This window comes from Periplaneta americana, chromosome 1 (genome assembly GCF_040183065.1).
Source record: "Periplaneta americana isolate PAMFEO1 chromosome 1, P.americana_PAMFEO1_priV1, whole genome shotgun sequence".
Classification (NCBI taxonomy): domain Eukaryota; kingdom Metazoa; phylum Arthropoda; class Insecta; order Blattodea; family Blattidae; genus Periplaneta; species Periplaneta americana.
In genome coordinates this window covers 61,242,211-61,268,026 of record NC_091117.1, presented here as the reverse complement: position 1 = coordinate 61,268,026, position 25,816 = coordinate 61,242,211, and the positions used below count along the sequence as shown (strand labels likewise).

At 35.6% G+C, this 25,816-nt stretch overlaps 1 protein-coding gene across 1 annotated transcript in view; it reads right to left on the bottom strand.

The window, feature by feature from the left end:
• Window positions 1-4,203: 4,203 nt before the first annotated feature.
• Window positions 4,204-25,816, bottom strand: part of LOC138696310 (poly [ADP-ribose] polymerase tankyrase-1-like) — a 106,051-nt gene continuing 84,438 nt past the window's right edge. Inside the window, exons 4-6 of the mRNA XM_069821100.1 lie at window positions 11,258-11,535; window positions 8,200-8,367; window positions 4,204-7,344 (exon numbers count right to left, since the gene is read on the bottom strand). Coding sequence (XP_069677201.1) covers window positions 6,262-7,344; window positions 8,200-8,367; window positions 11,258-11,535 — 1,529 coding nt within the window. The 3' untranslated portion in view covers window positions 4,204-6,261. The remainder of the gene's footprint in view (window positions 7,345-8,199; window positions 8,368-11,257; window positions 11,536-25,816) is intronic.

Sequence of the window (25,816 nt, the reverse complement as noted above, 5' to 3'; positions counted from 1 at the left end):
GAGTGGACTGAATGGATAATCATAGGTACAGTACCATACAAGATTTTCATAAGTGCATTACTTAGGTAGTTTCGTAATTTTCTCCGTACCGGTAATCTTGTGTTTAATTAACACGCAACTTAGTAGATCAGGAGTTCAATAATTTAAATCCGGTAGTGAATGACGAGTTTTAAGGACCAAAGGAACTCCTTGTGATGGTTGTCTGCGGAAAGAAAGTGTAGATGTCTCATGTTGTAGATTTACAAGCCTTACACACTCGTATTTTATGTAAACACTTTACCTTTTTATTTTTTATTAAATCGCGCATAGTTATAACTCTAATCTCATATTCTAATTCGACATGAAATACAGTTTATGCTTTCCCAAACCTCTCAACTATTTGCGCTTTTTTTCCGATACGTAGCACAACACGATTTCTTTTAACACCCTTGGAAGACATATTACATATAAGTTAGAGCTGAGACGAGATGTTATGGCACCAACATGCGCGAAGTTTTAAATTACCGGCCAGCAGGGTAGAGGAGTGGGGGTTGTTTGGGTTACGGTTCGCAAGCTCAGAGCGGCAGGCATATCCGTTTCATCTCTTTCCAAAAACATTCGTCTTACCTTAGTATCACCACTTTCCTACTCAAGAGTCCGAAGGTACCTAATGGAATTACGCCCGCTATTCCATCTTTATATTCTTATTCTCCATCCGAATCAGACGACTGATCTGTGCTGGAATCAGATGTCCCTAAGTCTATGGAAATGTTCTCCAAAATACTGGCCATCACGTGCTCAATTTCAATGTATATTGTTCTCTACTTTCTTCACATAATCATACACTGATATCCATTTTTGGAAGAAGCGATTGCAGAGTCGGCCTCTGCTTATGCGTAGCGTAGAAATTATAGATGAGTCTTCTTAGGACTTCCTCATCAAAACTGTCTACAGCTGCAACAATCTTCTTCTTCGGCTGTGATTTTTCCGGACTGGAGAAAGAATCTGCTGTTCCTGCCTCAATATTTTTCCCTTCTTTCCTGATTCTTGCCAAGGTTCTCTTTGAAATACCAGTGGCAGCCAGTACCCTTGCACACACGCTTTTCAATGGAATTGGTATTCCGTTTACAGTCTCTTCTGACATGAATTTCCATACATTGTATGCTATTTCATGTCCTTGACTATGAACTACTCTATGATTTCACACCTTAGACAATGCCATAATGAGGGCGGTCAGAAGGACAATGTTTTCAGTACTAGCAGTAGCAGTAGTAGCAGAACGATCTGAACACTCGGAATGCTAGTAACCAACTAACCCAACATCCCTCCAGTTGAGTGTGAGGGCGAGTCCAAGTAAACGAACTAAAATGCGTCTCTCGCGCTGGTGCCATAACTTCTCGTCCGGGCTCTACACAGTATGGCCACTCCAATAGTACCTACAACAAAGACTGAATGTTATACGGGCTTTACAATTGTGCGACATTTCTTGTTTTCAGAACTGAGATGCCAGACCAGCGATCAGTTAATATGGTGACGGATAATCGGGGTTCTATTGTATTCCAAAAGTCATCAGACTGGTGGACATCAATGATGTCACGCTGTAGCAAAATAGGAACGAAACTTTTGGAAGATTTAAAGGCTATCATAGCGGCTGTAGGAGTTGTATGTGCTACCACAGTCTAGTATATACAGTCATGAAGCCTAAATACGTAGTAAATATGCATCCATAGATAGTTGATAACCACTAGGATCGCTATTATCGCCTCATCACAGACAATGCGAAATAGTACCTGCACAGTCTATTGTTCCTAGTACCCTCATAAACTCAAGATTCGTGACTGTATATACTAGACTGTGGTGCTATGGTAGGAAAATTTAGTGAAATCAGAGTTAACAGTACCTAATGTCTACGAGATGTAAGGGTAATTCAAAAGTGGCTGGCAACTTCTACGCAATTGTCATATGCCCACACTTAAGCTGAGAGGATAAACTATTTATTTCTTGAACCAATAGTAATAATTGATCTGTTGACATGTTTGTTTATAAGCCATTAACATATTTTTTTACCTTCTGCTCCTTACAAACATAGGACACACCACCATGTCACAGAAGTGTACAATGTCATTCGCCTGCCAATTCCCGTCCTTTACAAGAACTCGTCAAATTCAACGATGGCGGCTGATGGACACTGCCACCACCTCTGCATGCTGATGGAATCTCTGGACCATCAATGACGTCATTGCTGAAATTCGAAACGCCGTGATGCCACCTGATTGCTCAGTGCTGAGATTCCAAATATGCTTATTGTAAGTTTTTTAGAATTTTCCGTGAAATTGTGCAATTTTGATGAACTATTGATTCACATAACGTTCCGTCCTTAGATGCTCATCAAGGAATTTGTCTTCGTAAAAACTGTCTTGGTATCAAAAGCAAGTTTAACTTTGCAGTGAATATTATGAAGTTGAATGTTGCAATGAAATGTTAAGAATGCAACAGCATTCGAGCCAGGTATTAATCCTCAACACACAGATCAATTTCAGTACACACACACTATTTGACTCCACACTTCAACACCTTCCAACAATAAAACACAGCCTCTTAACAGGCAGAGAATTTCGAGATGACGCCGCGATCTAGTAGGCTCTGATGATGGTGCGTGAAGCACTGAAACAGCTGTAAGCCGGACAAATATTACATATTTAACACGAGTAAGTCCACTAGTTCATCAATTAATAAGAAATTTACGTTATTCCGTGAAAAATTTATAAAAAAATTAAATTAATAATGGTCTTCAACAATCTAAATAATGAAACAATTTTCCATTGTTAATGTCTTAAATAAACAACTTCATATAACATAAAATAAAATGTTACAATATCTAAAAAAAATATTAGTAATTTAAATGTAAAATTAGGCTCCATAGGATGATTGTTTTACTGCTATTCTTCTCCCTTTTGCATAAATTCTCTGAACCGATCGTAAAGAAGCGCCACTGGCCTTTGACAGTGACTGTCTGCATTGATGACAGGACATTTCTAATGTCCTCACAGTTCTTTCAAGAAACAGTGAAGTTGATAAACAACACCTTTAGTAAGGCTTCTGATATCAGGGCCCGAGTGAGACATGATAGCGATTACAGTACTCAAATGATTAGTAGGTGTTTAAAAATACTGTTTACTATGACATATTGTATTTACGAACAAACTGTAGCACAGTAGTATCACAGACGAGCACTTGTCAATAACTAACATTCGAATGGAGCGACAGAAAGGTCTCTCTGTTCAGGTCATAAACCACTAGAGAAAGTGTGGAGTGAGTTGTTTCCGTACAGAACCAAAAACCCGCCTATTGATTCTGCCTGTACTATAGTAATTCCATTACATATTCAACCGGAGTGATTTCTTATTGGAATAAGTCATTTTACGATCAATCCCCAATGCATTAGGAGTAATAGCTCTCACAACTATCTATTGCAATTCTGTTCATCATACCTTTAGCCTATACTATATAATTAAGGTTTTAGAGATACACAATTTTACCTGATGCATATTATATTTTCATCAATAAGAAGAATTGTAATTGTACTAACATGAATTGGAGCACGACCAGTAGAAAAGCCTTATATTATTATTGGACAAATTTTATATATTATATTATTAACGTACCTCTGATTGAGGTTCTGGGTGATATGTGCAACTATTATCAGGCAGTACATCTCACTTGACGATATGTGTCAGAGGAAGAACAATTCGCGGGTGCTCGTGTAAAGGGGGTTAAGTCAAATTGCAAGGTATGTAAACTTCTCTCCTTTGGTACTGAACAAAACCCCTTTGTCACAAAATATGGAGCACTGTAACTGCATCATGGATGGAAGAATAACTTAACCCCTTTAACACAAGAAAAAAGTAATTGTGGATAGTTCAAATCTGTACTTATTCCAGTTTAGCCAATTCATATTTCACCCCCTTTACACGAGCACCCGCGAATTGCTTGTATGCATCTGAAGTCTAATTAGTGTAATATGTAGCTAATGGGCAATGTATGGAATGGAGGGGGAAAGGAACTGGCCATCCTACCCCATTTTCTCGTCTTAGCTGCTTCATAAGTGATGCCTTGTTGATATCACTTGTGAGGTTCAGACCTGTCTGGACAGTTGTCTAAACAATATTATTAATCCTCTAATAACAAAAATCTGAGATAAATGAAATAGATTTTTTTAAATAGATTTATTTAATACAATGTTACAAGATGTGCTAATATTAAATTCATAATACTAAATACAAATATTTACACACAGAATACTTAATAAATTTTACAGAAGAAAGAGTTCGTCCAAAGGGCTGGATTTGGGAAGAGTACCTAAAACACTCATTGCATTTCCGCGTTGAATAGCAATACTTAAGTGTTGATGCAAATAAGTAGTGCAACGGCAATCACCAGTAATGGAAATCAAAATTTGGCCGGTTTGAGATACCAAAACTTTAGCGTCATGACTCCAAGGACTGAAGTCTCCACAGCAAAGGGGATAAAGATGTAATTGTCTAAAAGATGACTTTTTTCTTCACAGCTAAAGATAAATAGATAAGTTTTAAAGAGAAGTATATGTCCTGAAAACATTAGAAATAAGTTAAAATGTTCTATTAACTTTACTTAAATTAATAATAGAAAGAAATAAATCCTAATGCCTCCCCCCCAAAAAAGCAATAAATTATTTAATGACAAGGATAAAAATCTGCTTCAAGCTAAATACATGAATCTATCATACAGTACCAAAAATGTGGTATTGTACCCCCAAATCCAAATAAACATAAAATAAATGAAAGAAAATTTGAAATAAAAAGACATTGACTTAATATAACTAGCCACAAATAATATAAAACAGTATACTTATAAATAAAATACTAGCATACTCAGCCAAAAAAACTAAAGCATAACCACCTCTTTTATATTCAACATCAAATCTCGAAACGAACCGAGATTCACCCTCGGCAAAATGAAAAGGAGTTCGATTAGTCTTTGCTGAACAAGAAGTAAATGAAATTATTGCCAAAGGGAAAGTAAAAAAAAATTATGAAAATCATAAAACTTTATTAAATTATAACTTCCAACCAAAAATAGAAAAGATAATAAAATTAGAGCTAATCTAACCTCATAAGAAATTGTTTGGATAACAACATGCAGTCCACCCAATAAAGCATATTACAATAATTAGATTTATCATCCAGCAATTATAATAATAGAAATACCCAAACGAGTACAAGGAAAAAAATAACAAACTCAATTGAAAAGAAATGAAATTAAGAAAATTATTAAACCCTAAAAGAAACTTGGTAAGAAATAAAGCGGATTATTGATTAAGGGACAAATTCCTCTAAATACACTAAAATACCACCAAATTTTTTCATCATTGTTCTATATACACTTTTAACACATAAAACAATCACTGATTTCCTCAGATTAGCACAGTGAAGAGTTATAAAGTTAATGAGTGAAATTCTTTCGGTTTGAAGACCTTAATTAATACTACAGTACTTAGGTGAAAAATAATTTATATCTAAAATAGGAGGGTATTTAATCCTAGTTTCAAATGAAAGATTTAATAGCTTGAAACAAAATAGTTACAATAAAAATTTAAATTTCACGTAAGTGCAGTAAAACTACAGTTGGATTAGTTAGGTAAACTGGGAAAAAAAAGTTGTACCGGCATCTGCTGTAGTAAATCGTGATTTATCAAAGTGGAATTTATTTTACAGCAGTAGGTTTATGAAAGAAAAAAGTAGTAAATTTTAATTGATTCCGTACTCTTACTGGAGTAAATAGAAGAGTAATGTTTTGTGGAGAAGGTCCCTAGCGGATACCTATCTTCATTCTGCAACAGAGTTGAGCTCAGTGAAAATACTGCTCTCGCCTCTACAGTTGCATAATTGAAAGATAAATGATCGAGATTATAGAGAAAAGCATGGCGGATAATTAAAAAACCGTTGGCCACTGCCACAGTTTGGGGATGAAGACTTGTGATTATAGTATTTTCACAGTCTAGTATATACAGTTACGAAGCTCAATACATAGTAAATATGCATCCATACATAGTTGCTAACCACTAGGATCGCTACTATCGCCTCATTACAGACAATGCGAACCTGCACAGTCTATTGTTCCTAGTACCCTCATAAACTCAAGCTTCGTGACTGTATATACTAGACTGTGGTATGTTGTTGAATTACTATTCTCATTGTAACTGGTAGAATGTCTTGATGTAACATGCTGACTACAGTGCTTTCTCTAAGACTTGTTTGATGAATTATAGTGAAGTAGGCCTATAAAGTAATGTGCAATGTCGTCATAGCTTTCTTCTACTGCCACTTCGTAAGGCGTTTTACTTGTATTTCCCTTCTGGAAAGGACTGGCCCCATAAGAGATCAGAAGCTTACAGAACTCAAGACGCCCCAAGTGCACAGCTATGTGGAGGGGTGATTCTCTGTGGTTGATTTCAAGTGATGAGCCTTTTTCCAGCAACAGCTGTGCTATTTCCAGATGACCATTCCTAGCTGCAAGTGCCAGAGGAAGATCATTGCCATTCAAATCCCTTTCTCCATCGACATTGGCGCCCAGTTCCAGTAGAATCTTGGCAACTCTGACATTGTTCCTTTCAACAGCTGCGGACAAGGGTAGTTTGTTCCTTCTGTAGAGGTTTGGGTCTGCGCCATTATTTAGAAGCAGCTCGGCTGTTTTCACATCATTCTGCTCTGCTGCTGTTACCAGATGTGCCCTTTTGGGTAGAGCGCCTGCCATGATGAGGGTTCTTGTCACGGCAGCACTCTCGCTGACAGACAAAGGTGTTTCTCCATCGCTGTTCTCTGCTTCAAGATTGGCACCTTTCAGTACCAACATCTGAACGATGTGCTTGTCACGTCCCTTTGCTGCATAGTGCATGGCAGTGTTGCCATTCTTGTCTGTCAGGGTAACATCTGACCCATTGTTGAGAAGCAGCTTCACCATCTCTACGTACCCTCGCTCTGCTGCTTCCATGAGTGCAGTTCTTCCTGTGGAGGACTTCTTGACGTTCACGTTTGCACCCTTTTCGATGAGGAACATTGCAGTGTACACGTAGTTGTTTCTCACTACAATCTGCAGTAGCGTGTCGTTGTACTTGTCTGTTGTTGACAAGTCAACATTGTACTTCTGAACTATGTATCTCGTTTTGTCTGGATCATAATGGGCAACACGGAATAGCTCGTATACAGGTTCAAGAACATTGTCTTCTTCTTCCTGGACAACGGCACCTTCCCAAAAATAGTATATTTCCCTCCGAATCTTGCCAATGAAGTACTTGATATGCGTCTCGATGTCTGAGAGACAGGCAGTCTGAAATTCATAACAGAAACGTTTGTCGAGATAGGGTTTTGAGTCTCTAGAAAGCTTCATACACAGGCCTATCTGATCATCTCCTTCCCGGATTATTGTAAATTTCTCGTTCTGATTTTGTTGTGGATGGTGTAATGGTTAGCAGTTGCAATATGTTCTAACTTGGTTGAGGGCAATACATTTTAAACAATGTTTGTTGTGAGATGAACTGAAGCTGTGGTACATTTATGGAATGTATAGAGAACCTGTTCCTGTTAGAGGGTTCCAGGCAGAATTTGACGTCTTTTTCTCGCTCTTTCTGATACCATCTGCAGTTAAAAGCATCTTAAAATAAAGTAGTGTTATCGTAATACTAGAACTATTGCTAATAATACTATCACTTGTACTGTTACTACCGGTACAGGTAGTACTGTTGCTCCTACAAGACCTAAAACTAATGTATTACTGTTGTTACTGCTTCTACTAAAGTTACTGCTGCTATTAATACTACTGCCAGTATGACATACTAATTGCTGTTGCTGAAAGTACTACTACTACTCCTACTGGTCCTACTAATTCTACTAAACTTACTACTATTACTACTACTATAATTACTAAACTTGTAATACTATTGTTACTTGTACTACTACAGTCCCAAACAATAGTTTAAGGCTACCTGTGTTATTTGATATATTTCTTCCTGAAGCTGTATTTATGTTTTCATGTCATGAATAATATATATAATGCTTTTTTTGGTACAACTTACGAGGTTCTGACCATACACTTCATATTTCTACAAGGTATTTTTAATCTGTTAGGCTACTTATTGTTGCCACAAAGGATTGATGGCTGTTAATTCAATTGGCCACAACTTACATATTTACGTATGGAGTTCCTCACATTCCTGTATAGAGTTTTCAACTTGATATTCTGGTTATTGATGGAGCTGTAAGATGGTGGATGCCTTCTGCGAGATTGTCTGTGTGTTTTCGTTTGGAAATCCTGCAGATTATGCACCTTAGATTCTTCTTGTTTGAGTTTTCCCTGCAAAATATATACCATATTATTATTATTATTATTATTATTATTATTATTATTATTATTATTATTATTATTGCTATTGTTATTACTACTATTATTATTGTTATTATTATTATTATTATTATTATTATTATTATTATTATTATTATTATTATTATTATTATTATTAGCCGTAAGAGAATCATGAATATGTGAAGACACAATAGCAGTTCTGAGATCAATATATTCGAGGAATAAATGTGAAATTAAAATGGGAAGTCTTAATGCTACAAAGGGATTGTCACCATTACTGGTACTTTATAAAAATACCGATATATTTATGTATGTAAAAGGAGCATCTTCTGCAGACCTCTAGAAAAAGAACTAAGGAAGGGAGTATTGAAGTGCTTTGTATGGGGTAGAAACATGGATATTGCGACGAAGTGAAGAGAAGCAAATAGAAGCATTTGAAATGTGGATATGGAGAAGAATGAAATGTGTGATGTGGACAGACAGAATAAGAAATGAAGCTATGTTGGAAAGAGTGGGTAAAGAAAGAATGATGCTGAAAGTGATCAGGAAGAGGAAAAGGAATTGATTGGGTCGTTGACTGAAGGATGCACTAGAAGGAATGGTGAATGGGAGAAGAGTTCGGGGAAGAAGATATCAGACGATAGACGACATTAAAATATATAGATCATATGAGGAGACAAAGAGGAAGGCAGAAAATAGGAAAGATTGGAGAATGCTAGGTTTGCAGTGAAATACCTGTCCTTGGGAAGAACACAGAATGAATGAATTTATGTATGTGTTAGGAACTGGTTGAGGAAATGTATCACAATAGGAAATTCAATGAACCAAAAAAATTGTTTACGTACTAAACTGCTTTCTGCTAACGACCAAGTCATAATTACCCAGGCATCCTATAGGTACTGCTGAGGAAAGTAGTAGAAGAGTATACACAATGGAGGTTCAATATAAATTAAAAGAAAATGGAATATGTAACCTCGAAAATGAAATCTGAAGAAAAGCTAGAGACTGAAAAATAAATTAAAATGGTGAATAAATTTAAACGTTTCAGGTGAATTTTAGAAACTGATGGGAAGCATGTAATTGAAATTGAAAAAAGAGTAAGTGAAGCCAGGAGTATAATTGGCATATTGAATCCAGTTCTTTGGAGTAGAAACATATTAAATTTTTAAAAATCTCATTTCTAAGTAATATTTAGGAAGTGTTATGTTGTAGGGAGAGAATGTTGGACATTAGACAGAATAGCCTACTTATATATACTACTATACATCTCTCTCTCTCCTCCCCCTCCCCTCTCCTCTCTCTCATTGGCATCCTCACGTAAGCCCGCTATCAGTTTCTATCTTGAGTAGGATTAATCCAGTCTCTATTATCATATATCCCACCTCCCTCAAATACATCTTTGTTTCGGCGTCCTCAAAGGTCTTATTGCCTCTGCCTCCCAACTAACACACTATATGCATTTCTGGTTTCGCCCATACATACTACATCCCCTGCCCATCTCAAACGTCTCGATTTAATGTTCCTAATTATGTCAGATGAAGAATAAAATGCATGCAGTTCTGCATAATGTAATTTTCTCCATTCTCCTGTAACTTCATCTCACTTAGCCCTAAATATCATCCTAAGCACCTTATTCTCAAACACTCTTAACCTCTGTTCCTCTCTTAAAGCGAGAGTCCCAAGTTTCACAACCATACAGAAGAACCAGTAATATAATTGTTTTATAAATTCTAACTTTCAGGTTTTTTTTGAGCAGACTGGATAATAAAAGCTTCTCAACAGAATAATAACAGGCATTTCCCATATTTATTCTGCGTTTAATTTCCTCCCCAGTATTATTTATATTTGTTACTGTTGCTCCAAGATATTTGAATTTTTCCACCTCTTCAAAGGATAAATTTTGCATTTTTTTCCCCCATTTCGTACAATATTCTGGTCACGAGACATAATCATATATTTTGTCTTTACGGGATTTACTTCCAAACCTATCCCTTTACTTGCTTCAAGTAAAATTCCCGTGTTTTCCCTAATAGTTCGTGGATTTTCTCCTAACATAGTCACGTCATCTGCATAAACAAGGAGCTGATGTAACCCGTTCAATTCCAACCCTCTCTGTTATCCTGGACTATCATAATGGCATATTCTAGAGCAAAGTTAAAAACTGAAGGTAATAGTACATCTCCTTGCTTTAGCCAACAGTGAATTGGAAAAGCATCAGACAGAAGCTGGCCTAAACGGACTCTGCTGTACATTTCACTGAAGCACATTTTAATTAATCAAACTAGTTTCTTGGGAATAACAAATTCAGTAAGAATATTATATAAAACTTCTCTCTTAACCAAGTCATATGCCTTTTAAAATCTAAGATAGAATAGCTTACATGGAAAGAAATTATTGACTACTATCTACTAAAATGGACTTTTGGCTGAGAGCAGGGAGAAAATGGAGAAAAGGGAAAAATTAGAGAAATTATGGAGGTAGAATATAATGTTACTGAAGAAATGTAAGAAAGAAGATTAAAATAGTTTGGACACGTGAAGAGTATGAAAATTGTGGAAGAATACTGAAAACAATGCTGGAGTGGACTGCAGAGGGAAGGAGGAAAAGAGGAAAATCGAGAGAATAATAGATGGATGGCGTCAGAAGGAGTATGACAAGAAAAGATCTTGTTGAAGAAGATGCTGGTGATAGAGCTTTGTGGAATAGCAAAATTTGTTTGAGTGAAGAATAACTACTGTGTCGTAGAAACAGCATATTATTATTATTATTATTATTATTATTATTATTATTATTATTATTATTATTATTATTATTATTATTATTATTAAATAAATTATATGGAATTTTTGACATGCAAATTATATCGCAATGAGGAACTTACTATGACGTCATTGTACCCTGACGAGTAGCAACGCTGTTTTTTTAGCATGGTTCTCAACTGTGACTCCAGCATTTCACAGCGGTTTCGATTCAAGTTACGTGCTTGCCTTTCCTTCTCCAAAGTGCGGTACTGTGCAGTGTAGTAGATTTGGTCAGAACTGCATGAATCATTTTGAAGAAGCTGAGCAATTTGCAGTAGCAACAGCTGAACCATGGGACCAGGAACAGTTTGCTCCTGAGACCATAGAGTGGAAATAGGAGAAGCACTCACCATTCTACCTGCGAAAGATGTGAAACACCATTATGTATTTATATTATTAAGATATTATGTACTGTATATTGCAACACACCAAAAGGGCTAATGTACTAAACATCAGTAACTATTAATATTTTAACATAAATCATTATATAACAATAATATAAGTAAATTAACGCTTAAAGATATGATTTACAACAATAACTATTTTAACATAAATCATTATACATTATGACATTGATTTCGATACGGATTTCTTATTTCAATGAATACCATTGATTTCAAGATGTTAAATGCTTGGATATATCAACCCAATGTTTAAAATTCAGTGTAGATTTGAATACCGGTATCAAATAATTTGTCCATAGTGTTGGTGATTTCATTGTTTGTAACAATTCTTGAAAGTAAACTAGCTGAATGTTCTCTGAAATTGATTAAACATTTTTCATTCTTCTGCAATCCATGGACAGCCCACAGGGCTGGGCAAAATACTGACATCCAAGTATTTCAAATACAAATACAAATTACTTCAAATAATTGTATTTGAAATATAAATACAAAATACTTTTAAAAAATTAACCAAAATACATTTGTATTTCAAATACTTACTCGTTACAATATATAGGCCTAAAGAAATATTACCGTACTGAAAATCTAAAAAATTATATTAATATTAAAAGTATTTTTACCTCGAAGTTTTATATAAACACTGTAACTGAACATTCTTCCTTTTCCGAGTCATCAATGAAATTATGCTACATATGAATAATTACTGCTCCCTTTCAAAACACCAGTTCCTCAAATTTTCATAAGATAAGGATCCCCTTGCTTATGAATGAATAAATCCTGCAAAACAGAACAGTCTTTCCACAGGCACAGAGAAACACAAACTTGTATTATACTTTATAAAAGCTTGTTTCACTGTTGGGTAATTCTCTAGAGTCCACAGCGTTGTCCCTTTGCCATTGAAGAATTGTATGAGCTCATACTCCACAGCAGACAAGTTCTTTTCTTTTTGCTTTTCAAAGTCTGTTTTACTTGAGTTGAAAACATACAAATTGTTTTCATTGTCTTCATCATCTGAACTAACCAAAGATGTAGCAGACAACTGCTCAGCTGATTTCACACACATATTCTGTGTTCTCTTCTTATCATTTAGTGAGGCAATGTCAGGTAGCCATCTCATCTTCAATGATGGGTGGAGCAAGCTGCCAAAACAGCTCAATTTTCTTCTGGGATCAGATCAAACATCGCTTTAAATCTTGATGAAAGTGAACTTATTAATGAATTTAAATTCATTAATATGTCACATCAACGGACGTGTATACGTCACCAAACATTGCAAGATGAAGATTGAACTTATTAGGATTGGAGTTACCTGGAATAGATGGCGTAGATTACTAGGTAACAGAATATGTAATCTGTTTTTAAGGGAAATTAATGTGGACAAAAGTTGGCCGTAATAGCACGTCTTTTCATTTTGCGTTAAATTAAGGGCTACGGCAATGGGTTTCAGAACTGCACAATATTCTTCAAGGTACTGAAACTGAACATCTTTTAAGGTTGGCAATCCCAGTTTTTCACATATACTGGTTATATCATGCTTGAATTGCAATATTTGAGAGATTGAGTCATAAAGAGAATTCCATCGAGTTGGGCAAGTAAACTTTAATGAATATTTCAAGACATCTGATATAATTTCTGAGTATTTGAATCTCCTAGACACATTCCATAATGCTAAACATTTAGCAAGTGTTGGGCGATGGATCCTTGATGCTGTTGGAGATTTCTTTATGGCATTAAGGAAATCAGTTGTGGCAAGAAAACTAAGTGTATGGCTAACACAACTGAAATGGGTAGGCAAATAAGACAAAAGTTCATTCTTCAAATCCAAACCCAAAACTTGAAGAACAAGAAGAAGAGAAAAGTATTTTGAGTATTTCAAATGCAAAATACATCAATTTTATGTATTTAAATACAAAATACAAAATACTTTCGAAAATCCTTACAAATTACAAAATACAAAATACAAATGTACGGTATTTCAAATACAGCCCAGCCCTGACAGCCCATATGCATATTCATATAAGTTCTTTGATTTTGCAGGTAATAAAGTATTGCTCACTTTTACAGCTTCCTCCATTATTTCTGTTTTATTAGAATTACTTGAATCAGGCACTATCGAATAATTCTTATATTTCAGTTAATGTTAAAACCACTGCCTGCTGGATCACATCCTATGGCTGCGTATATTGCCTTCCCAATCAACAGTTATGTGCGAACAGCCGCTAGGTGGCAGGTAATGACTTTGCGTTTACTGATAATGTTAATAACTGTGGGCACTGCCACCTAGCAGTAAAATAACTTTGATTGAGCAGGCAGTTTACACAGGTATAGGATGTGATCCAGCAGGCAGTGGTTAAAACTTACAAAAAAAGGGAACTATTATTTCATTTATTTATTTTTGTACCTACCAATAGGAACTTCAAATAAGAATCACTTGCATTCTTTTGTTTCCTACTGTCTCAAACCTCAATGTTTTGTTTCCCACTATCTAAAACTACAGTCTAGTACATACTGTACAGTCACGAAGCTTGAGTTGAGGGTACTAGGAACAATAGACTGTGCAGGTACTATTTCGCATTGTCTGTGATGAGGCGATAGTAATGAACCTAGTGGTTAGCAACTATCTGTGGATGCATATTTACCACATATTGAGCTTCGTGACTGTATGTACTAGATTGTGCTGAAACCTTTTTCATACTTTCATACTGTCAATATAAAGAAGTATGTATTGTTGTTTGAACAACTGTTCGAAGACAGGTTTGAACCACATAAGTAATACCAATAAGGTGGCATCACTCATGAGGCAACTAGACCAGGAGATAATGGGGTAGGGTGGCCAGTTCCTTTACCCCTCCAATGCATACATCGCCGATTAACTACATATTTCACTAATCAGACTTCAGATGCATACAAACAAATTGTTCTTCCTCTGACACACATCGTCAAGTGAGATGTACTGCCTGATAATAGATATACATATCAGCCAGAACTTCAATCAGAGGTAAAGTATGTATGTAGCCTAAACATTAATTTTTTATATGGGTTAATTAATTTTTGTTTAACCTTGCTACAGATCGTAGAAAAACAGTTGTAACTGTCATATTATAGTGGCTATTAAGTCACTCGTGTGGTTTTCAATGCAAGTGAAATGAGAACTCGTGTCTCAACAGCTATCATTATTATATGATAGTTGCACTTATAAAGATGTGATCACACAACAACAATAACTATTCATATTTGAACATAAATCATTATACTAGAAGAACAATATAAAGAAATTAATGTTTAAAGGATGTCATCATACAACAAAAATAACTATTAATATTCTAACATATAATAATAATTAATGAAACACCATTATGTATAAATATAAAAAAACATAAAACACTAATATTTTCAAAATATCCTTAATAAAACACCAGTAAGTATTAATATTTTTGTACTCAATATACAAAGACCCATTTTTGCCAATTGATAATATATTAATGAAACTTATAATACAAAACATGCAGTTTATTAATAAAAGTGGTTATAGTGGTTAATGAGTTTATAAGAATTTTCTTTCGTGTGCAATGGAGAAAAGGAGAATTCATCTTCTATTTGCATTTACATTAAATTATGTAATTTACTCTGTCATTTTGAGTAGTAAAGGAAGACTATAGAGAGACATATGACTAGTAGCACAAAATAAGGGCAGAACTGTTGTAAAACATATTTGATTTGCAAAGCACCACATAAATAATTTTTTACCTATCAATGATTCACTGAATGTAGAAGGTAAATATAAGACATTGCTGGAAAGTCTCCAAGCCAAAAAGAATCTGTAGGCCGTGCTTTTGCAATCCCAATCACTAAAAATATACAGGCCTATTGTAAATGTGTTTCCGTTTGCAATAATGTGGACCACTAGTCACTGATGTTGGAATCGTTTTAAACTAACAAATGAAATGTTATCTTTAATATTTTAGAACACACTATCATGAAGTACAATTTATAAGCATAAAAACTAGTAATTGCCTTCATTAGAGCCCAAGGGTTTATGTGGAAACAATGAAATAGTCTATAACGTAAAGAATTAAAAGTTTACTGCTGTATCGCTCTCATTTCATATCTGCCATAAAGTTACGAGAGTATAAGTTTGCAGGATGTCTGCAGCAAAAGTTATGTACCTTAATTTGTTACAATTATTATTTCTTTCAGCTTTCGAAAAAACAATATCGATGAAGTTGAAGGACTTACATGAAAAATGAAAAGTGATGAAAATTCCACCAACAAAAGTGGGAAAATTTCAATTTTCTTACTTTTTATTATAATATGTAAGCTAATGTTATTGGTAACCATACAGACCGAAAATATTTTTAATATAAAATAATATACCGACATTGAAGCATATCGATGCACGTAAAAACTTTTCGAATTAGGTACTGGTACTGTCTGTAATAGAGGAAAGAGAAATGTAATCAATATTATAGATGTTAAGATACGCATGGTGATTCAGTAAAGTGTGCAAAAATTAAATAAGAAATAGGAATTCTCTACTCATTATTTTGGGACAAGAAACTTGTGGTCTGCAAAGTCAGATTAAGGAGTTATGATGTTAAATATGTCTATCGCTGTGCTGACTCACTTTATATGTGTGTATTTTTGTATACCTGTAGCACTTAACCCAATACTTGTATGAAATCGATGGTGTTCATTTTTTATGTACATGGAGTTGTATTCCTCAGGGGAATACACAAGTGGGTGTGCAAAAAAAAAGAAAACACACACAAGAATACTAGCATTAGCTGTGTTTTATTTGTGTAGAATATTATTTGCAGTAAGGGTCCAATGTTTAATTTTCATTTAACTCAAAACTCATTTTTATGACTTATCTCTCTTTACCTGAACACAATCGAAATGTGAAATATGTTACATTAGGATTTAATGAAGTAACTCGCAAATTATAATTGGATAGAAACATTGAATAATATATTCCAGTTGTGATGCGCGTAGTGAAAATAAGTTATGCAACAATAAAGTTCAGTGTTGAAGAAAATCTTTGATTACCGGTACTCATAAATTATTCTAGTATTTGAAATATATTTGCTGTGATAGAATATAGAAACATCCTTGACACTACCTCTTCTGATAATTTAATTTTATTTGATTATAATTGAGTTTAAAAGAATAGTGTTACGAAGAAGAATTGTAATAACAATAATAATAATAATCATCAATCTTCTTAATGTATCCAGCTGTTTGCTGACAACGTAAAGTCCACTATAGTCCATTGTAGTCTATTCAGTTGTTGTTTTTCACAAGAAATGAGGGGTATTTTGATCGGTGTTCATTATAGATGCCTGTTGCTAGTAGCCAGAGGTGGGGTGTAGTCAATATATACTGCAGGGCTGTGTCTTCTGCAACTGGTACTCATGATTTTAATTTACTTCTTTTGTGGTTTATGGATGGACAGTATAGAAGAATGCGTTCAAGATCTTCATCTTGATTATTACACCACAGACAAGTAGGATTATCAGAAATGTGAAATCTGTGTAGGTACAATTGTGTGACAATGTGACCTGTTCTGGCTCTTGTTAAAAATGTTTGAACATGTCTGGACAAGTTTTTGTACATTTCCAGGTCATTTGGTTTCTTTTGTACATACTGTAAAATTTTTCCTTTGTCAGAAGAGAGCCAATTATTGATCCATAGGTTTATAAAACGAGACTTTACTGAAGCAAAAGCACTGATAATAATAATAATAATAATAATAATAATAATAATAATAATAATAATAATAATAATAATAATAATCATAGTGTTTAAAAAATAAAAATTGTGAGTTATTTTTCCGTCAAAATTATTCCTAAAGGCCTGCACCCATTTAGTGGAATTAAAACAAACAGAATTTTTCTCTACAATGTATTTAAATGGAAGATAGCAGAAAGTGATGCATCGAATCGAAGAGAACAGAATGCAGGAGCTGGAATATTTATTCCACTGCCGGAACAGAATTTCTTGTTTTGGGTATGATCGTAAGTTCTCGTGAAGCCTTTGTGAAAAAAAAAAATCAAACAAATTAACTATATCTATTCTTACTTACTTACAAATAGCTTTTAAGGAACCCGAAGGTTCATTGCCATCCTCACATAAGCCCACCATCGGTCCCTATCCTGTGCAAGATTAATACACTCTCTATCATCATATCCCATCTCCCTCAAATCCATTTTAATATTATCCTCCCATCTACGTCTCGGCCTCCCCAAAGGTCTTATTGTAGGGATTCGTAACAAGCTCTTTTTTATGGTGAGGTGGCTTAATTTGTTTAGTATTGAAAGTTATTGCTGTAATAGTACTGTATGTAGCCTATACAAAAATTAAAATGTAATTTGAACGAAGAAAAATTAATAAATATTGTGTAGAATTATCCTCTTTTGTATGACAAAACATAAAAGTACTGTTTTGTTCGATTCCACTAGAAGTAAGTGGCTGCAGACTTTTCGTTTCGATTCTGCTAAGTGGGAGCAGGCCTTAAGATTAGGACTAATACATTAACAATGTGGTAATTTCGTATTCTCGGCTGTTTTCCACTTTTGTTTTGAGATAGCCAACATTCTACCGTTGTGTGAGTAGATAATATTTACATTACTGAATGCTAACAAGTTATTCATTACAAAATACCTGAAACAATTTGACTTGAATTTGTGTAGCTTAAAATTAGATTAGAAACAAAGAACGCGCAAATGATTTGTTAGAATAATACTTTTTTATTGTAGTTCTAGATGTAGAACTGAAATAAAATTATAATTTTGAGAACAACAATAATACAGAGAAATACATAAGTATCTGGCATGGCCATCTAATAGCAAAAGACAACCTTCACACTCAAGTGTTTTGTACCCAATACACTTCCTCAACACTTGATATATAGTAGTCCTAATGCATTTCTGAATGTGTCTAATTAAACTTACCCAAGTGGTTTAGTCATTATGTCAGCTACCATTGTTTCTATAATTATTGTCCACTTTCAGTGACATCCCTAATAAAATGATAGTTTGTTTCCACATGTTTGGTACCTGTAGTTATGTTTCATTCCTTATTTTCTATTAGTGTTATGCAACTCTGATTATCTTCATAAACAAGTGGTGTATAATTATATAACCTGCCCAAAATGTTCAGCCAATTCCACTATATCTCCAGATTGCAAAGTGCATACTTTTCTTGAGATATCATAATATATGTTTCATAGTTTCGAGGATTTACTAACCCTTTTTGCTACATAAACTGTTGTTTACATCAAACGAGCAGCAAATACAAACATTTAATGTCATTAATAAAACATTATAGTAAATTTCCATTTTATTTAACAATATTGTTCCAGTTTTTTATTGTACATCTAAAAAAAAAGAAACAATAATGATTTATTGCTCAAACTCACACGAACGTTTTTTCTAATGCAACATTTTAATCCCTCCTGCTTCCATAAACCAATACCATTTTTAAACAAATTTCTTGTTCTGTGATTTTCGGAACGGGGTAAGAGACTCCTAGTTTCTAATAATCATTGAGAAACTGCTACAAAAGTTCGCTGATTAGGTAACCTTCTTTGTGGAAAACATTGCCAGTACGTCCTTCTTGCCTCACTTGAATTACGATGACTTTCTCCATAAATTGATAACATATGATATTCCTAAACTGTGAATGACTTTGTAAGTTATTCATCGAATACCCTGTACTGAACTGTCATCTACTCGGTAGTAGACCTATGGACAGGGAGCTTAAACTCAGCTGACATGTACACTTAACGGCAAAAATAATGGGCCGACTCTTGGTCGATATAAATGCTAAGTTTTATTGCGCAGTTCACTTGCTTAAACGCACTGCACTTCAAGGCATTGCTGTGGTTCTCTTCATTGAAAGTCGTCAGTCTTCAGTGTAGTCAACCTTACGAGCTGTGTGTGATAAGATGTCTGACATCCATACCAGAAGTTGTGAGTTCGCCCCTGGGTACAGTAAAATTATTTTCATTTTATTTTAGTTTTTAATTAATTTATTAGTTTAAATGTGAAATGGGATTTGTTAATAAACTTCGTTATGCCTGCCTTGTAATAGTACATTATGCAACGAGCCTATAATGATAGTAATTAAGAAGCGAGTATGGATGTTTATGAAACTAGCGCAAGCGAGTTTCATAATTTTCATACGAGCTTCTTAATTACCATTATAGGCGAGTTTCATACGACTTTTTATGCTCGACCATATTTCTAACTTGAAATTATTCAGATACATTTTATTTGTATCTGACAAGATCGGAAGTGACCTTGTTCTAGGTCGTGAATTGTGAGATGTGCGCAGACGCGAAAGTATTGATTTTTTCCGAGGAACAATAATGTCATTGACCTTGTGTAATCCCGTTAAACTTGGTATAACCTTGATTATTGAATTCGACATTGAAAAACGAGATGACAAATTGAATTTATTTGAATATTATTTACAATTAACGCTAATTATTATAGTAACAGAACATAACCTTCTGCGACAGTATTGGATTTCCAGCCTCCGTGACTTTTCGCTAATTATCTTTCGATTGCATATCCGAGAATAATCGATACTTGCGGTTTTATAACGGTACAAAGCTGACTCGTTATTGGCTGAACACCTGTAAGCTGAGTTGTCATTGGCTGAAAACACCTGAACTTTAATGAGTAGGTGTACTTTAATGACATGCATTAAAGGACTGCTACCAGGTGTATAATTACTACATTTCGGCATGGTCGAGCATAAAAATATTATCGCCCATCACCTGTGGGCTATGAATAGGTACGCCTTTGGCTTGTATAAATGAAAATACTTGTTTCACATCCTAAAAAACTGGACACATATCAAACATAAATAAATAATTAAATAAACAAAAAACAAACAATTTGTTAATATATTAACAGAAAAAAGAGGCCTGTGGTGGAGACAAGTATCTTGTCCACAAACCACCTGCGTCAACAACTGCTCTCATTCTGCGAGGCATGGAGTCCACAAGATTATGGAACAGGCCTAATTCATGACCACCTCCTCCTACGCATCTAGAACTCTGTCCCACAATTCGTCAGCTGTCTGAATGGGAGGTTGTTCTGCCCAATTAGCGCATAGGATCTGTTTGACTGTAGCCCACAAATTTTCAATTGGATTCATATCTGGTATTTTGGAGGTCAGTCGACCAGGCCTCCTCGTAAACCATCTTTGAATCTGGTTGGCGGTGTGTACTGGGTGATTATACTGCTGGAAGAAAAGTGTTCCTTCTGGATATCGTTCAAATTATGGTTTATTTAATGACACTCGCACTACAGAGATTATATCAGTGTCTCCGGTGTGCCAGAATTTTGTTCCCCAGGAGTTCTTTTACATACCAGTAAATCTACTGACATGAGCCTGTCGCATTTAAACACACTTAAATGCCATCGACCTTGGCCGGGATCAAACCTGCAACCTCGAGCACTATACCACTTGCGCTACCGAGGGCGACCTGGATATTGCGCTTGGGCGGAAGGGATCATTGCATTTGCCAAAATGTGTTCGTAGACTTCTGCCGTATGACAGAAAATGACATTTTCCCAATCGAAGTCCTGTCAGAGAGTAACATATGCTCCATCATCAAATGTTCTCTCCTCACAGCTCGATGACATCATATGCCACGCTTTCTAAAGTGTCTCCTCACGGTGTGTGGGGAACCTGGAAAGTTGGACGCCACCTTGAGTTGTGAGGCAGTTCTAAAGGGGTGGTTCTCAACTTCTCTCAATAACATGGCGCCCTCTTCTTTTGTAGAGATGTGCGGCCGACCAGGAATGGGACGATTTATATTTTCATCATTCTCGATAAAATATTTAGCTCACCGCTTAGCAGATGACAGTGGACTCCAATCTCTCTGGCTGCCATCGACGCAGAATAACCTACGCGAACCAGGGCAATGACTTGTTGATGGAGTTGTCTCTCTGTCATCTTCAAGCATACTGGTAATGACGAGACAGAACATTTTATTAACAGACAGAAGTATTGCTTGGGAAAGAGAGAGAGGTTTATTATTTATTAGAGTTTGGGCATATTCTAAGAGATGTTGCTACATAAATATAGCTTTGCGAGACATATAATTATGATGGCAAATTAGTAATTAAAAAAACGAATGTGGAAGATTCGAACCTTGAGCTACTACTATTAACTCGTTCACTAGATCAATGCCGTAATGACTTAGCTACTGAGAATGTTAATATCGTTTCGGCATAATACATGGTTTTCCTGTTCATATTCGCTTCAATTGATTTTGTATTTATAAATTTTATTATTATTTTCACTCTTCAGAGCCCCTGATGTATCTAGAATCAACCCTTCATTCGATTTTATAACATATTTTAGAATCTTAAACAAAATACACCAAATTTAAATGGTTTAATTATGTGTTACTTGGTGAACTACGGCTTTCACGAGATAAGCATGCGCAATGTTATGTATCTGGAACTTATAAATTGTCGGCAGCCCATTCTTTTTGCTGTTAAGTGTACGTACATCACTGTGCAGAGTATTCCCTGCTCAACATGTTGCCACGTCTCTCACGTCAGAATATTAACAAATTTAAGCATACATTAATATTTACTTTCACGAAAACGTAATAGAAGACACAAAAACTTATTTAAACTAATATTATGCATGTTAAACAGTTGCTGTAGATCTGTGATTTCAAGCAGGAGAAAGATTGACGTGATTTGTGTAAAGGGTATAATCTAGTATCAGTTTCGCCTTCTGTGAAATGGTTTGATATTAAAGTGATGCTTAGGATACCAACACACATTGCCACATTTATATGCTTCAGTTAAGTTTATACTTGTGGTAATTGTGCTCCACGTCATTATAGTAACTTGAATCGATTTGTACCATTACAATAAATGTGAATTAATTCGAAAAGAAACTGTTTCGATCACGATAACATTCTGAGAAATGATATCAAAGTATTAATAGCACCTATGCTTTAATTTTAATAAAAATAAAAAAAAGATAGGAATGGTGGAATGTCAATCAGCCTTGGCATATACAAAACACAAAAAAGGAAAACAACACAAAAAAGGAAACAAAAATACATAAAATAAAAAACACAAAGAACAAAAGTCACTCATCATCATTCCCTATTCACTCTCAAAACACTCCATACTCACTCACAAAACTCTTCTTGTTACTCTTAAAACTCTCTAGTCACTCCAAAAACATTAAAGTCACTATTAAAACGCATCAAGTCACTCTTAAAACAGTCCCTTGTCACACTTAAACACTCCCAAATCACTTCAAACAATCCAAAGTCACTCCCAAAACACTCCCTAGTCACTCTCAAAACACTCTCAAGTCACACCCAAAACACTTCCTAGTCACTCTTTAAAAAACTCCCTAGTCACAAAACACTCCCAATTAACACTCAAATCATTCCTAAAAACACTCAAGTCACTCTTAAAACACATGTCACTGTCAAAAAACTCCAAAGTCACTCTTAAAACACCTCCTTGTCTATCTGAAAACACTCTGTCATTCTCAGGTCACTCCTAAAACACTCACAAGTCGCTCTGAAAATCTCCTTTGGAACTCCTAAAACACAACCAAGTCACTCTCAAAACACTCCCTTCTCACTCCGGAAACGCTTGTCGCTCCTAAAGCATTCTCAAATCCCTCTTAAAACATCTATTGTTACTGTAAAACACTCCCAAGTCACTCTTAAAACACGCAGTTCTCACTCTGACAACATTCCTTTGTCACTCTCAAGTCACTCCTAACACTCTCAAGTCATTCCCAAAAAGTCCCAAGTTATTCTTAAAACACTCCCTAGCCACTAATATAACACTCTTTAGTCAATCTCAAAACACCCTTAAAACAATCTCAAGTCACACTTAAAACATCTCTTGTTACTGTTAAAACACTACTAAGTCAGTCTTAAAACACTGCCTTGTCACTGACAACACTCCTTTGTCACTCTCAAATCACTCCTAAAAACTCTCTTAAAAGTCCCAAGTCACTCTTAAAACACCCCTTTGTCACTGTCAAACAACTCCCAAGTCATTCTTAAAACAATTCCTACCAACTCTCAAAACACTCCTTAGTCACTCTTAAAACACTCCCTTGCCACTCAAAAACCACTCTCAAGTCACTCTTAAAACACTCCCTTGTCACTCTGAAAACACTCTTCACTCCTAAAGCACTCAAGTCACTCTTAAAAGACTTTTTCACTGTCAAAACACTCCCTTGTCACTCTGAAGACACCTTCGTCACATTGAAGCCACTACTAAAACACACGTCACTCACAAAACTCCCCAGTCATTCCTAAAAAACTCATATTCACTCCTAACTTACTCCAGATTCACTCCCGAGTCACACAATTCACTCCCTAGACACTCCCGAGTCGTTCCCGAGTTACCTCAGAATCCCGAATTGCTTCTGATTCACACGCAATTAACTAACGATTCACTCTATTCACTCCCGATTCACTCCCAAGTTACTCCAGATTTACTCCCAAATCACTCCTGAATTTCTCCCGTTTCCCTGCCCAGTCACATCCGATTCACTTCCCTAGCCACTATAAATTAAAACCTGATTTACACCAGATACACTCCCGAATCAGTAACCGAGTCACTCCCTGATCACTCTCAATTCACCCCTAGAAACTTTTGATTCACTCCAAAATTACTCCAGATTGACCACGATTCACCCTCAAGTCACACCGGAATGGCTCTCGAAACACTCTCGTTTATCTCCTAAGTCACTCCCGAGTCACTCCATACTCGCTAAATTCACTCCTGTGTAACTCAAGATTCACTTTCGTTTCGCATCCGAGTCACTCCTTGATCACTCTCAATTTACCCCTAGAAACTCCTGATTCACACCCAAATTACTAAAAACTCTAGTCACTCCAGAATGGCTCTCGAGCCACTCCCCTTTCTATCCAAAGTAACTCCCGAGTCAGTCCATATTCGCTCGAGTCACTCCTTAATAAGTCACATCAGTGACACCATAATCGCTCCTGTGTCACTCCCGATTCACACCCATTTCACTCCCGAGACACCCGATTCACTCCTTAGTCACTCCCGAGACACTCTAAAACACTCTTGTCACTCTCAAAACACTCCCAGTCACTCTAAAACAATCAAGTCACTCCTAGAATACTCATGTCACTCTTGTCACTGTCAAAACTCCCAAGTCACTATCAAAAACTCTCCCTTCTCACTCTGAAAACACTCCCTAGTCGCTCCTAAAACACTCAGGTCAGTCTTAAAACACTCCAATCTACTCATAAATACTTCCAAGTAACTCTGCAAACACTGCGAAGTCATTGCCAAAACACTCCCTAGTCACTCTTAAAACACTCCCAAAACACGTATTAGTCACTCTTAAAACACTCCCAAGTCACTCTCACAACACTTACCATTCTGAAAACACTCCCTTACTATTCTAAAAACACTCCCTTGTCATTCCTAAAGCACTCTCAATTCACTCTTAAAACACTCAACTCATTGTTAAACCACTATATTGTCACTGTTAAAACACTACCTTGTAACTCTGAAGTCACTCCTAAAACATCAAGTCACTCCTGAAACTCCCAAGTCGATTATAGAACACTACCTTATCACTGTTGAAACACTCCCAAGTCACTATTAAACACATATCACTCTTAAAACACCCCTTAGTTACTCTCCAAGCACTCCACAGTCACTCTTCAAACACTCCCTAGTCACTCTTAAAGCACTATGGTGTCACTGTTAAAACAATTTCATGTCACTCTTAAAACACTCTTTCCACTTTAAAAACACTCCCAAGCCATTCTTAACACACTACCTTGTCACTCTCAAAACACTTTTGTCACTCCCTAGTTACTCCTAAACACTCAAATCGTTCTCTAAACACTCCCTAGCCACATCTAAAACACTCGAGTCTCACTAAAAATAAACCAAGTCACTCAAACACTCCAAGTCACTCTTAAAACAGTTCTTTGTCACCGTAAAAACACTATCAAGTCACCCAAAACACTCCCCTTCTGACTTTTAAAACACTTCCAAGCCACTCTCAGAATACTCCCTAGTCATTCTAAAAACCACTCCCTTGTCACTCTTAAAACACTCTCAAGTCACTATTCAAAGATTCCCTTGTTACTGTCAAAATACTCCGAAGTCACTCTTAAAACACTTCCAAGTTACTCTGAAAATACTCCCTTGTCATTCTTAAAACACTCTCAAGCCA